Consider the following 15,993-nt stretch of genomic DNA (forward strand, 5'->3'; position numbering starts at 1 on the left):
TGATCCTGGACCCAACAGTAGGTTGCTCAGCCCAGGAGCTTAAGGACAGAGGCAAGGGTCTATGAATGGCAGTCGCTGGGATCACAAAGATGGCGCATCCGCCGGAAGTCATGTGTCCCAGATCCAGTTGTTATGTCATACATCTGGTGAGAGACAGCCCAAACAAGAACTGGTGAGGGCAAACTGGAAACCTAGGGGAGCACTCAAGCAATGTCAAACCACAGGAGAGAAGCCGGTCTTCAAAACATGAACTGAGGAAGGGGCTTTTCTCTGTTGATTTTACATGGTTTGAGTGCTCCCCTAGGCTTCCAGTTTTCTCTCACCAGCCCTTGTTCGGGTAGTCTCATGTCAGGTGTATGACATAACAACCGGATCTGGGACACGTGACTTCCAGCGGATGCACCATCTTAGTGATTTCAGCATCTACCATCCACACACCCTTCCCACTGTCCTGAGACTCCTGGGCTCAGTAACCTACTGTTGGGTCCAGGATCATCCTCCAGCTTCTGGGAATATAGGTTTCTTCTGTCCACTGGCTTGGTGATGTATCAATCTGGGCACTCCTACATTTCATGCTTTTTAACCCAACAAGTGAATTTTGATATTAACTGTTCCTGGGCTTGTGACTCTATTGACTTCCACAGGGTTGGGAGCGCTCTTTTATTTGTTGTTTTGTTTTCCCATTCATGTCTATGGTGCGCAATTTCCCATTCAAGTCAATGGGAGCACTGTATTGAGTAGTCAGAATAAACATATCTTCACCTTCTATACTAAGCTAAGTGAAATATGCTTTTTTAAAAGCTTGCACAATTTGCTAGGCCTCTGTGTGTCTAAATGCATGTAAGAGCATTGTATGTTCACACAAGTTCTGGAGTGAACAATCACCAACTTATTGTTCATTATAATAACGTACAGAAATAATTTTGTATCATTATAAAACATATAAATTGGTTGTTATATTTATATATGAAATAAAAATAACCCATCTTACCTCTTCATTTTCTTCATCTATATATTTTATCTGTATGTCACTTAAATCAAACGACACAAGCACCTACGAAGGCAAAAGCAAAATATATAAAAGGGTTCATTCTTATTTTATTTATGTTAAAGTACAAGGAAAGGCAAAAATAACCAGAGTTTCAAATGTTGACCACACACACACACACACCCCTTTTCCTTTTATTTTCTTAAAACGTCTTTGGATTGGTCACATGATCACACAGTTCCAACTCCTCCGTGTCAATGAGAGGCTGCTGGGGGCTGGTGGAACCGTACTCTGTCTCCATCAACAATAGGGGGACAGTGAAAGCTGGCAGGTGACATCATGGCCTTGTACAGATCAGTCCCACTGTCAAGGCACACACTGACAGGGGATCAGGAGCTGTGCAAAAAAAATTAAAAACATGCTAAATCAAGTGCAGCTGTACACAGAAACCAATCAGCTTCAGGGTTTATTGTCAAAGCTTAAAACACACTGAAGTTAGAAGCCGACTGGCTACCATGCACAGCTGCACCATATTTTGCACTCTCCAAATTAAGTAAATCAACCCCTGTGATTTTTCCTAAACCATATGCACCATGTACAGTGGGGAAAATAATTATTTGACCCCCCTGCAGATTTTCTAAGTTTTCTGGATACAAAGAAATGAAGGGTCTATAATTTTTGTCATAGGTGTATTTTAAATGACAGAGTATCAACCAAAAACCCAGAAAAAACACAATACAAATATTCTAAATGGAGTTGCAGTTCAGTGAGTAAAATAAGTATTTGATCCCAAAGCAAAACATGACTTTGTGCTTACCAACAAGGGCTTCTCCACAAAGTACTGAGGTAAGACATTTCTTGTAGTTGGTTACGAGGTTTGCACACATCTCAGGATGGATTTTGGTCCACTCTTCTTTATAGATCTTCTCTAAATCCTTAAAGTTTCTTGGCCGTCGCTTGACAACTTGAAGTTTCAGCTCCCTCCATAAATTTTCTATGGGATCAATATCTGGAGACGGGCTAGGCCACTCCATGACCTTAACGTGCTTCTTCCTGAGCTACTCCTTTTTGTCTTGGCAGTATGTTATGGGTCATTGTCATGCTTGAACAGCCATCCATGAACCATCTTCAGTGTTCCTGCTGAGGAAAGAAGGTTCTCATCCAAGATTTTGCAATACATGGCCCCATCCAGTGGCCCCTCAACGTGGCAAAGCCAGCCTGTACCTTTAGCAGAGAAACAGCCCCAAAGCATAATGTTTCCACCTCCGTGATTGACGGTAGAGATGGTGGTCTTAGGGTCATAGTCAGAATTTTTCTTCCTCCAAACACGGCGAGTCGAGTTAATACCAAAGAGTTCAATTTTAGTCTCATCTGACCACAGCACTTTCTCTCAATCCTTCTCTGAATCATTTAGATGTTCACTGGCAAACTTCAGATGGGCCTGTACTTGTGCCTTCTTGAGGAGGGGGACCTTGCGGGATTTTAATCCATGGTGGCGTATTGTGTTACCAATTGTTTGTTTGGTGACTGCAGTCCCAACTGCCTTGAGATCATTCACAAGCTCCTCTCGTGTATTTATGGGCTGATCCCTCACTTTTCTTATGATCATCCTTACCCCATGAGGCAAAATCTTGCATAGTGCTCCTGTCCGAGGGCGATTGATGGTTATTTTGCATTTCCTCCATTTACGAATAATCACTGATGGTCTTGTAGCCCATTCCAGCCTTATGCAGTCTACAATCTTGTCCTTGACACCCTGTGCCAGCTCTTTGGTCTTGCCCATGGTGATGCACAGGAAAGATTCTGTGGACAGGTGTCCTTTATACAGTTGTTGTTGTTAGGAGCACCTTCTCAAATTGACAGGACTAATCTGTGTACCACATGAGCACATAGCCAGTCTGTGGGAGCCAGAATTATTGTTGGTTGTTAGAGGATCAAATACGTATTTTACTCCCTGAACTGCAACAATTTATTACTTTTGTATCATGTGTTTTTTCTGAATTTTTGGTTGATATTCTGTCTCTATCATTTAAAATACAGGATGTGTGTAGGCGGGGCAGCGTGACGAACATGAGGGGAGGGGAGCTAGGCTCCTCTCACAGTCCGCCCTGAAGACCGGAACGGTGCGGGAACACGGCGAGAGGAACGCGCGGAGCAAAGGTAAGTGAATTGACACAGGGGGGACTTGGGGACTTAATATGGGGGATGAATTACTATGGGGGATGAATTACTATATGGGGGATGAATTACTATATGGGGGATGAATTACTATGGGGGATGAATTACAATATGGGGGGTGAATTACTATATGGGGGATTAATTACTATGCTTACTATGGGGGAATATTACTATACTTACTATGGATGACACATACACATCATTCATCTACTCTTGGTCCGGCCCCCGGGTCCAATATATGAACCCATTGCGGCCCTCAAGTCAAAAAGTTTGCCCATCCGTTATAGACCCTTCATTTGTTTGTAAGTGGGCAGAATCTGAAGGGGATCAAATAATTATTTCCCACACTGTATATGAGCAGGAGGGAGGCATCATTTAAACCTTGGTCATTCGAAAAAATATTAGTTTCATTCTACTGGCAACTATAACAAATGAAGTAATGTACATATAAGGCCTGATCGTACACTTTCCCTCTTTAAACCCACCAACACCACCAAAAGTCATTAGGAAAACACGTTGGCTGGGAGAACCACTAGTAACAGAGAGCCTATTACTGAAGGAAATTTAAAAGGTTTAAAGGAAACTTGTCAGGAGACACAGAGACTAACATGGCTAATCTCGGTCTAAAAATGCTAGTTCCCTTTCTGTTATTCTGGCAAAAAGAGATCTACATATTCCCTCTTAAAGCGGAACAAAACCCTTCTATTGTTCACATCCAAAACCAGTGCCATCTTAGCCTCTATTTAGATGTGCATCTGCCATGGTGCTGCACTTGTGATCAGTAATGACACCAGACATTTGAGGACTTGGCAGTTTAGTTGAGAGTAGACATATCCACGCTTGGCAACTGTGACATTTATCTCCAAAACTAAGCTTTGAATGAAATTAGGGCTGGTTCCCACAATATCCAGTCCAGTGGGTTTGTAATCTGCGTTAAAATGCATGTATTCAAATGGCCCTAGTTCACACCAGTGCAGTCAACAAAAGTAGAACAAGCTACATTTTTTGTGTATGGAACACATCCAGAATGTGGCAAAATGCTTGAAAAACGCACAGGAAAGCATAAAAACAACTGTAATGTACACGTCCTGAATTGATATGAAGAAGAAAAAAAGAAAAAAAAATACACAGGAACACATTAAAACACATGCAGAAATGCATCCAGAACACAGAAATGTTGGTATAAACTGTCCCTCAATGGCATTAAAAGGGGACCCTCTAAGCTCTCAAAACACAATGACAGCTTTTACTGTATACATACTTTATACTGGTCAAAATGTGCTCTGGAGTTTACACTGTTCTCTATGAACCTTTACTCTCACTAATTTTATAATGTAGTAAACAGTGTTAGCTGATCATAGGAGCACATAGGAGGCAAAGCAGAAACCGATTATGGACCATAATAAGAAAAAAAATTAAGAAAGAAAAAAAGAAGGGGCAGCTGAACACCGAATGGAAGGGGGTTGAGCTGCATATAATATTCACCTGTGCGCCTGCACATATGTGTAGCCTAATACCATCACCTAGAGTAGAGGCAGGCAACCTTAAAGAAGTGGAGACCTACCTGAACAACATGAGAGAAGTCAATAATCACTGGGCACAGTGTTGCAACCTCACACCTGATTTAGACTTCTAATTGTCGTACTACCATATCATAATAGAGTGCATTGCACAGCAATCAGATTTAAAATCAGGTGATGAGGAGGCAACATTTCACCTTTTCACCACCTTGTGAATGAGTCCTTGAATTCGGCAGCATCACCCTTAGAGCTCGTTCACATGTAAAAGGTGAGGGGGTGTACACATGCTGCAGCAGGAAATAAACGCCCTGTTGCATTTGGTGGGTGCTGCCACCTGCCAATCATGACCCATTCAAGTAAATGGGGCCACTGTGCAATCATCCCACAACAATGGAACTTTGGTGTGCTTTCAGAAAATTTGCCAAACCTGAAGGAAAGAGGTCTATAGCAAACACACAGGAAAGCTGAAAGTACACTGCACTGCACCCACAGAGTGGGTAAACTGCAGCGTATCAGTGTGAAAGCAGGCCTATACTATTATGCCCAGTGCATTGCCTCACATTGTGACTTGAAGATCTCTTCTTTCCCGCTGCTGGCACCACTGTGGAGACCGCCAGCCCGGATAAGAGGTGGAGTGCAGTTGGTATCACTCTGCATGGGACAGGAGCCACCACTACAGAGGAGGCATCGGCTTATGTGGCTCTTGCTCCCTACTTCAGCTCCACCTTTACAAGTAGTCCCTCTGCTTTGCACTCTGTTTGATGCTCTGGGATGGCGGGTCAGCAAGCCCAGACCGCAATCTACCAGTCTCCTGGCCGTGATCTACTGGTAGCCGACCCCCAATCTAGAGACATGGCTGGACATATATTTCTGCGTAAGGGTGAGCTGCACATCCGGTACACACATGCTTGTTCAATCTCCACTCTTGTGCTAAGAAGGCTAGTTAAAAAGCAACTTCAATACCCACTTTTAGAACTTGTTAACTGGTTTGTTTAGCAAAAAAAAAGCTACTGCTCCTCCTCAGCACTCAGAGGCTAATTAGGATTATCAGGTAGGAAGATGGGTTACTGTAATGAGAGGGAGTGGTAGAGTCTCACAGAAAAGGAAAAAAAGAAGGCCCGCTCTTGGTTTGAGCACCCAAACAGATTTTCCAAGTTGGGTGAAGATGTGGGAGTGGCAAGCTCAGGGGTGGCAGCCCTGGATGTCTGTACTATCCCTAACAGTCAGGAGGGCAGACCATCTGGGAGGGGTGGTGAGGGTAGTGTAGGAAGGCCTAGACAGTTGGTGGTAATAGGGGATTCTATAAATCAGAAGAACTGATAGAATAATTTGTCGCCAGGATCATCTCAACCGAATGGTTTGCTGTCTCCCTGGTGCCAGGGTTTGGCATGTGGTGGACCAGATTGATAAATTACTGGGAGCGGCTGAGCATGACCCAGCTGTCTTGGTCCATGTTGGAATCAATGAGAGATTACACGGAAAGTGGAGGCTCCTTAAGAATCAATTTAAAGAACTAGGCTGCAAGTTGAATGGAAGGACCTCCAAGGTGATATTCTCTGAAATATTACCTGTGCCATGCGCAACTCAGGAAAGAGAGGGGGAGAATAGAGAACTAAATGCTTGGCTAAAGACCTGGTGTAAGAGGGAAGGATTCGGGTTTCTAGAGCACTGGGCTGACTTTTCATTGGAGTACAACCTATATGCTAGAGATAGTTTCCCCCTAAATGGAAAGAGGTCTGCTGTGCTGGGGGAGAGGTTTATGGGGAGGCTGGAGGACTATTTAAACTAGGATCGAGGGGGGAGGGAGAATTAGATTATAATGGGGTAGACAGGGGTCAGTCCTTATTGGTGGGTGGAAAGGGGAAAGATGGGGGGGGGGGGAGGGCTATGGCAGATGATAAGAAGGTTCCCATGTTACAAACAACCATTGGAATTGGTACCATTTGTATGAAAATAAAAAATATGCAAAATATGTGTGCACTAGGTGTCAATTAGTTTTTGTGCTTGTTCACCAATGCCAGAAGTCTGCCAAGCAAAATAGGTGAGTTGGAAGCTTTGGTGCATGAACAGAACTATGATTTAATTGGTATTGCTGAATCTTGACTTCTTCACATGACTGGGCCATTAATATTCCAGGCTATGTTCTCCTTCGGAGACAGGGTAAAAAGGAAAGGTGGTGGTGTCTGTTTCTACAGGTGAAACTCGAAAAATTAGAATATCATGCAAAAGTTCATTTATTTCAGTAATGCAACTTATATATGAGATAGACTCATTACATGCAAAGCAAGATAGTTCAAGCCGTGATTTGTCATAATTGTGATGATTATGGCTTACAGCTCATGAAAACCCCAAATCCACAATCTCAGAAAATGAGAATATTGTGAAAAGGTGCAATATTCTAGGCTCGAAGTGTCCCACTCTAATCAGATAATTAAGCCATAACACCTGCAATGGGTTCCTGAGCCTTTAAATGGTCTCTCAGTCTGGTTCAGTAGGAATCACAATCATGGGAAAGACTGCTGAGCTGACAGTTGTGCAGAAAACCATCATTGACACCCTCCATAAAGAGGGAAAGCCTCAAAAGGTAATTGCAAAAGAAGTTGAATGTTCCCAAAGTGCTGTAACAAAGCACATTAATATAAAGTTCTGTGAAAGGGAAAAGTGTGGAAGAAAAAGGTGCACAAGCAGCAGGGATGACCACAGCCTGGAGAGGATTGTCAAGAAAAGGCCATTCAAAAGAGTTAGGGACTTTCACAAAGAGTGGACTGAGGCTGGAGTCAGTGCATCAAGAGCCACCACACACAGACGGATCCTGGACATGGGCTTCAAATGTCGCATTCCTCTTGTCAAGCCGCTCCTGAACAACAAACAACGTCAGAAGCGTCTTACCTGGGCTAAAGAAAAACAGACCTGGTCTGTTGCTCAGTGGTCTAAAGTCCACTTTTCTGATGAGAGCAACTTTTGCATCTCATTTGTAAACCAAGGACCCAGAGTATGGAGGAAGAATGGAGAGGCACACACTGCAAGATGCTTGAAGTCCAGTGTGAAGTTTCCACAGTCTGTGTTGATTTGGGGAGCCATGTCATCTGCTGGTGTTGGTCCACTGTGCTTCATTAAGTCCAGGGTCAACACAGCCGTCTACCAGGAGATTTTGGAGCACTTCATGCTTCCTTCCGCAGATGAGCTTTATGGGGATGCTGATTTCATTTTCCAGCAGGCTTTGGCACCTGGCCACACAGCCAAAAGCACCAAAACCAGGTTCAATGACCGTAGGATTATTGTGCTTGATTGGCCAGCAAACACGCCTGACCTGAACCCCATAGAGAATCTATGGGGCATTGCCAAGAGAAAGATGAGAGACATGAGACCGAACAATGCAGAAGAGCTGAAGGCCGCTATTGAAGCATCCTGGTCTTCCATAACACCTCAGCAGTGCCACAATCTGATAGCTTCCATGTCACGCCACATTGAGGCAGTAATTGCTGCAAAATGGGCCCAAACTGAGTACATATGCATGCTTATACATTTCAGAGGTCTGATATTGTTCTATGTACAATCCTTGTTTTATTGATTGCATGTAATATTCTAATTTTCTGAGATTATGGATTTGGGGTTTTCATGAGCAATAAGCCATAATCATCACAATTATGACAAATCACAGCTTGAACTATCTTGCTTTGCATGTAATGAGTCTATGTCATATATTAGTTTCACCTATTAAGTTGCATTACTGAAATAAATGAACTTTTGCACGATATTCTAATTTTTTGAGTTTCACCTGTATGTGAGAAGTGATCTCAGAGCGAGTGTGAAAGAGGACCTAGTTGATGGAGAGTGTGATGAGGCTAAAGCATTATGGGTGGAACCGCACATGGTGGAACCGCACATGGTGGTAGATACTACGAAGGTAATCATTGGAGTTTGTAATAGGCCTCCCAGTGTTAATGAGGTGGAGACTCAGCTCCTTGCACAGATCGAAAAGGCTGGGACAGTGATGGGGGATTTTAATTACCCGGAAACTGACTGTAGTAATGGTACTGCAGGAACAGTTAAAGGGCAAAAATGTATAAACAGACTACAGGACAATTTTATGGTACAGTTCATAGAGGCCCCAACTAGGAATGATGCTCTGCTGGACCAGGTAATCTCAAACCATGCAGAGCTTATTACGAATGTCCATATAAAAACATCTGGGTAGTAGTGACCGTAATATGATTTCATTTACTGTTAGCTGTAAACAACAAGCACATAGGGGAAAAATAAAAACGCTCAACTTTAAGAGAGCTAATTTTCCAAGGCTGAGAGCTGCTCTCCAAGACTTAGACTGGGAGGGAATATTGGCATCGATGAACACAACACAGAAATGAGAGTTCTTCAAAATGACCATATGTGAACATACTGCAAAATATATTCCCATGGGCAACAAGTTTAAAAGGCTAAAAATCAAACCTATGTGGCTTACAGCCAAAGTTTAATTGCAAAAATTGAAAACAAACGAAAGATTGCAAAAGATAGAAGGACAAATCCCCAAGCATTCCTCAAATATATTAATAGTAAAAAGGTCAGGTCTGAGCATGTAAGCCCTTTACAAAATAATCTAGACTGGGTGACTGGGGACAAAGAGAAGGCAAATGTATTAAATACTTTCTTCAGCTCTGTGTATACAAAGGAGCATGGGGGAGCTCTTGTCCATTAATGGGCATGGTATTGACATAGCTCCAGATGATCCACATTGGCTCACAATTGATATGATCCAGAAATATTTAGACAGAATAAAGGTGAATAAAGCACCTGGACCAGATGGCATGCACCCACGGGTTCTTAAAGAATTGAGCTCTGTCATTTCAAAGCCATTGATTCTAATTTTTAGGGGCTCTTTAATGACTGGCATAGTACCAATGGCGTTAGGCCAATGTGGTGCCAATATTTAAGAAGGGGTCAAAATCCTTACCAAGTAATTATAGACCTGTTAGTTTAACTTCTATAGTTAGGAAGATACTGGAGAGTTTAATAAAAGACCACATAGAGAAGTTCTTGCTGGAAAACAATATTTTAAAGCAACACACAGCATGGATTCATGAATGATAGACGTTGTCAAAAAAAATCTGATTATTTTTTATGAGGTTAGCAAAACCTTGGACAGAGGGTGGCTGTGGATATAGTATACTTGGATTTTCCACAAGCATTTGACACAGTTCCCCACGCACGACTAATGTGTAAGGTAAAGTCTACAGGTTTGGAAAAATCAATATGTAAAATGGATAGAAAACTGGCTAAAGTATCGTATTCAGAAAGTAGTAGTAAATGATTCATACTGTCACGTACCTGGTTGGGGAGCCTGATGTGGAGAGGAGGCGTCCTCTTACTACTGCTGCTCGGAGCCCGATAGTGGGGACAGAGGGCACCGAGCCATGAGTGGCACGAGTGCCGGGTGGGTCTGAAGATGGTAGGCAAGTGAGGATCTGGATGCAGGCCAGGTGCGGATGTAGGAACGTGGGTGCAGCAGCAGGCAGGTATGGCGGTAACCAGGATGCAGACCAGGTGCGGATGCAGGAGCGTAGGTGCGGCAGTGGATAGGTATGGCGGTAACCAGGGTGCAGGTGCAGGAATGTAGGTGCAGCAGCAGGTAGGTATGGCGGCAATCAGGATACAGGCCAGGTGCAGGTACAGGAGCGTATGTGCAGCAGTGTCAGACAAGCCGGGTCAGGATCAATCGAGCGGATCAGGTACAAGGGAGCAGGCAAGCGGATAGTCAGGAATAAGCCGGGTCGGTGCAGGCGGAGTTCTTTCTTAGTCAGGGTCAGATCAGATACAGGCAACAGAATCAGGTTATGGAGTACAGGACGTTATAGACCAGAAGGCATAGGCTAAAATGTGTTGGTGATTTAAATAGCCCGCCTTGCAGTGATGTGTACGCTAGTGCACTCCTGCGCATGCACACTCACACCGCCGCGGCTGACAGAGATCCAGCGCACAGCTGTGTGACGGCAAGGGAGCGACCCCCATACTCTGGTCTAGGGTTGTTAGTGGTGTACCCCAAGGTTCAGTGTTGGGACTCGCAAATGAGGTTTAATGTTGATAAATGTAAGGTTATGCACTTGGGGGCTAAGAATATGCATGCATCATACATACTAGGGGGAGTACAACTGGGGGAATCAATGATGGAGAAGGATCTGGGAGTTCTGTTAGATCACAAGCCTAATAATGGCATGCAATGCCAAGCTGCAGTTTCTAAAGCGAGCAAAATCCTCGCTTTATACCTCGTATTAAAAGAGGTATAGACACCAGAGAGAGAGAGATATAATTTTACCCCTGTACAAGTCATTAGTAATACCTCATCTGGAATATGCAGTTCAATTTCGGGCACCAATTTACAAAAAGAACATTGGGGAACTGGAAAAAGTACAGAAAAGGGTAACAAAACTGATAAGGAGGCATGGAGGAGCTTAGCTATGAGGAAAGATTAGAGGAACTGAATTTATTCTCTCTTGAAAAGAGGAGATTAAGGGGCGATATGATCAACATGTATAAATACATCAGTGGTTCATATAGTGAACTCGGTGTAAAGTTATTCACCCTGAGGTCATCACAGAGGACAAGGGAGCACTCTTTACGTCTGGAGGAAAAGAAATTTAATCTCCAAATATGGAAAGATTTCTTCATAGTAGGAGCTGCGCAAATGTGAAATAGACTCCCTCAAGAGTTGGTTCTGGCCAGCTCAGTGGGTTGCTTTAAAAAAGGCCTGGATTCTTTCTTGGATACACAGAATATAACTGGTTACTAACAATTATAGGTAAATTTGATCCAGGGAATATCAGTTTGCCTCTCGGGGGATCAGGAAATAATTTGTTCCCCTGTAGGAGCAATTTGGATTCTGCTTTGCTTGGTTTTTTGCCTTCCTCTGGGTCAACTGTAGGTGTAGGATTACAACTTTTTGTTTTGGCTGAACTGGATGGACTTTTGTCTTTTTTCAGCCAGACTAACTATGTAACTATATAAAAGAGTCCCACGCCACAATCTTCTCATCTGGCATCATCAAGAGGCCAACTGTCTCTTATTTATTCCTCATGCTACCAGTGGTGACCCTAGACAAATGCAAAACTAGTGAAGAACAGTCAGAAAAGATGAGTAGGGAAAACAATGTCAGTGGCCTCCACCTGTAAAACCATTCCTGTTTTGGGGGTCATCTCACTGTTGCCCATCTAGTGCACCTGTGGTTAATTTCATTAACATCAAAGCAGCTGAAACTGATTAACAACCTCCTCTGCTACTTAGCTGACCAGATCAATATCTCTGGAGTTTGACTTGATGCTATACTCTGATTTAAAAATAAGAGTGTTCCTTTCATTATTTTGAGCAAAAAAAAAAAAAAAAATTTTTTATATATAATACACACACACATAATTGATTCTATACACTGATCAAAAAGGTTTTTTTTGTTATTTTTATTGAGCAGTATACGTGTGTGTGTGTGTGTGTGTGTATGTGTATATATATATATATATATATATATATATATATATATATATATACACATACATACATACATACACACACATACATATACACATACAGTCAGGTCCATAAATATTGGGACATCGACACAATTCTAACATTTTTGGCTCTATACACCACCACAATGGATTTGAAATGAAACGAACAAGATGTGCTTTAACTGCAGACTGTCAGCTTTAATTTGAGGGTATTTACATCCAAATCAGGTGAACGGTGTAGGAATTACAACAGTTTGCATATGTGCCTCCCACTTGTTGAGGGACCAAAAGTAATGGGACAATTGGCTTCTCAGCTGTTCCATGGCCAGGTGTGTGTTATTCCCTCATTATCCCAATTACAATGAGCAGATAAAAGGTCCAGAGTTCATTTCAAGTGTGCTATTTGCATTTGGAATCTGTTGCTGTCAACTCTCAAGATGAGATCCAAAGAGCTGTCACTATCAGTGAAGCAAGCCATCATTAGGCTGAAAAAACAAAACAAACCCATCAGAGAGATAGCAAAAACATTAGGCGTGGCCAAAACAACTGTTTGGAACATTCTTAAAAAGAAGGAACGCACCGGTGAGCTCAGCAACACCAAAAGACCCGGAAGACCACAGAAAACAACTGTGGTGGATGACCGAAGAATTCTTTCCTTGGTGAAGAAAACACCCTTCACAACAGTTGGCCAGATCAAGAACACTCTCCAGGAGGTAGGTGTATGTGTGTCAAAGTCAACAATCAAGAGAAGACTTCACCAGAGTGAATACAGAGGGTTCACCACAAGATGTAAACCATTGGTGAGCCTCAAAAACAGGAAGGCCAGATTAGAGTTTGCCAAACGACATCTAAAAAAGCCTTCACAGTTCTGGAACAACATCCTATGGACAGATGAGACCAAGATCAACTTGTACCAGAGTGATGGGAAGAGAAGAGTATGGAGAAGGAAAGGAACTGCTCATGATCCTAAGCATACCACCTCATCAGTGAAGCATGGTGGTGGTAGTGTCATGGCGTGGGCATGTATGGCTGCCAATGGAACTGGTTTTCTTGTATTTATTGATGATGTGACTGCTGACAAAAGCAGCAGGATGAATTCTGAAGTGTTTCCTGCTCATTATCTGCATATTATCTGCTCATATTCAGCCAAATGCTTCACAACTCATTGGACGCTTCACAGTGCAGATGGACAATGACCCAAAGCAGACTGCAAAAGCAACCAAAGAGTTTTTTAGGGGAAAGAAGTGGAATGTTCTGCAATGGCCAAGTCAATCACCTGACCTGAATCCGATTGAGCATGCATTTCACTTGCTGAAGACAAAACTGAAGGGAAAATGCCCCAAGAACAAGCCGGAACTGAAGACAGTTGCAGTAGAGGCCTGGCAGAGCATCACCAGGGATGAAACCCAGCGTCTGGTGATGTCTATGCGTTCCAGACTTCAGGCTGTAATTGACTGCAAAGGATTTGCAACCAAGTATTAAAAAGTGAAAGTTTAATTTATGATTATTATTCTGTCCCATTACTTTTGGTCCCTTAACAAGTGGGAAGCACATATGCAAACTGTTGTAATTCCTACACCGTTCACCTGATTTGGATGTAAATACCCTTAAATTAAAGCTGACAGTCTGCAGTTAAAGCACATCTTGTTTGTTTCATTTCAAATCCATTGTGGTGGTGTATAGAGCCACAAATGTTAGAATTGTGTCGATGTCCCAATATTTATGGACCTGACTGTATATACACATACACACAGTGGGGATCGAAAGTTTGGGCACCCCAGCTAAATATTTGTGCATAAAGAAGCCAAGGAAAGATGGAAAAATCTCCAAAAGGCATAAAATTACAGATTAGACATTCTTATATGTCAACAAAAGTTAGATTTTATTTCCATCATTTACACTTTCAAAATAACAGAAAACAAAAAAATGGCGTCTGCAAAAGTTTGGGCACCCTGCAGAATTTATAGCATGCACTGCCCCCTTGGCAAAGCTGAGACCTGCCAGTGTCATGGATTGTTCTCAATCATCGTCTGGGAAGACCAGGTGATGTCAATCTCAAAGGTTTTAAATGCCCAGACTCATCTGACCTTGCCCCAACAATCAGCACCATGGGTTCTTCTAAGCCGTTGTCTAGAAAACTGAAACTGAAAATAGTTGACGCTCACAAAGCTGGAGAAGGCTATAAGAAGATAGCAAAGCGTTTTCAGATGTCAATATCCTCTGTTCGGAATGTAATTAAGAAATGGTAGTCATCAGAACAGTGGAAGTTAAAGCAACATCTGGAAGACCAAGAAAAATATCAGACAGAACAGCTCGCAGGATTGTGAGAAAAACAATTCAAAACCCACGTTTGACTGCACGATCCCTCCAGAAAGATCTGGCAGACACTGGAGTTGTGGTACACTATTCCACTATAAAGAGATACTTGTACAAATATGGTCTTTATGGAAGAGTCATCAGAAGAAAACCTCTTCTACATCCTCACCACCAAAATCATTGTTTGAACTTTGCAAATGAACATATAGACAAGTCTGATGCATTTTGGAAACAAGTTCTGTGGACCGATGAGGTTAAAATTGAACTTTTTGGCCGGAATGAGCAAAGGGACGTTTGGAGAAGAAGGGGCACAAAATTTAATGAAAAGAACCTCTGTCCAACTGTTAAGCATGGGGTTGGATCAATTATGCTTTGGGGTTGTGTTGCAGCCAGTGGCACAGGGAACATCTCACGAATAGAAGGAAAAATGGATTCAATAAAATTTCAGCAAATTTTGGATGGTAACTTGATGCCATCTGTGAAAAAGCTGAAGTTAAAGAGAGGATGGCTTCTACAAATAAATAATGATCCTAAACACACCTCGAAATCCACGGGGGATTACATCAAGAGGCGTAAACTGAAGGTTTTGCCATGGCCTTCACAATCTCCTGACCTCCACAATCTCCTGACCTCAACATAATTGAAAATCTATGGATAGACCTTAAATGAGCAGTGCGTGACAGACAGCCAAGAAATCTCAAAGAACTGGAAGACTTTTGTAAGGAAGAATGGGCAAAGATACCTCAAACAAGAATTGAAAGACTCTTGGCTGGCTACAAAAAGCGTTTACAAGCTGTGATACTTGCCAAAGGGGCAGTACAAGATATTAACTCTGCAGGGTGCCCAAACTTTTGCAGATGCCATTTTTTTGTTTTCTGTTATTTTGAAAGTGTAAATGATGGAAATAAAATCTAACTTTTGTTGACATATTATAAGAATGTCTAATCTGTAATTTTATGTCTTTTGGAGATTTTTCCATCTTTCCTTGACTTCTTTATGCACATTAATACAAATTTTTAGCTGGGGTGCCCAAACTTTCGATCCCCACTGTATATATATATATATATATATATATATATATATACATACATACATACATATACACATATATACACATATACACACACACACACACACACACACACACACACACACACAGCGTTCCAAATTATTATGCAAATTCTATTTGAGTGTCACAAAGATTAAATATTTTGTTTTTCAGTTTAACTCATGGATGGCATTGTGTGTCAGGGCTCTTTTGATCACTGAAAACAATCTTGGACATCTGTGATAATTAGATTGGCCGGTGAGCCCAATTTAAGGAAAAACTACTAAAGGAGGGTGTTCCACATTATTAAGCAGAGCACCATTTTCAAGCAATATGGGGAAGAAAAAGGATCTCTCTGCTGCCAAAAAGAGTGAAATAGTTCAATGCCTTGGACGAGGTATGAAAACATTAGATATTTCACGAAAACGTAAGCGTGATCATCGCACTATT

The 15,993-nt window shown here is 42.2% G+C and overlaps 1 protein-coding gene across 1 annotated transcript in view; it reads right to left on the reverse strand.

Annotated features, from left to right (window-relative positions):
• Positions 1-15,993, reverse strand: part of NBR1 (NBR1 autophagy cargo receptor) — a 254,021-nt gene that overhangs the window by 189,943 nt on the left and 48,085 nt on the right. The window contains exon 3 of the mRNA XM_089690227.1: positions 992-1,054. Within this exon, the coding sequence (XP_089546353.1) occupies positions 992-1,054 (63 nt within the window). The remainder of the gene's footprint in view (positions 1-991; positions 1,055-15,993) is intronic.

Source organism: Staurois parvus, unplaced genomic scaffold (genome assembly GCF_062004578.1).
Source record: "Staurois parvus isolate SC_StPar_1 unplaced genomic scaffold, SC_StPar_1.0 ptg000524l, whole genome shotgun sequence".
NCBI classification, from domain to species: Eukaryota; Metazoa; Chordata; class Amphibia; order Anura; family Ranidae; genus Staurois; species Staurois parvus.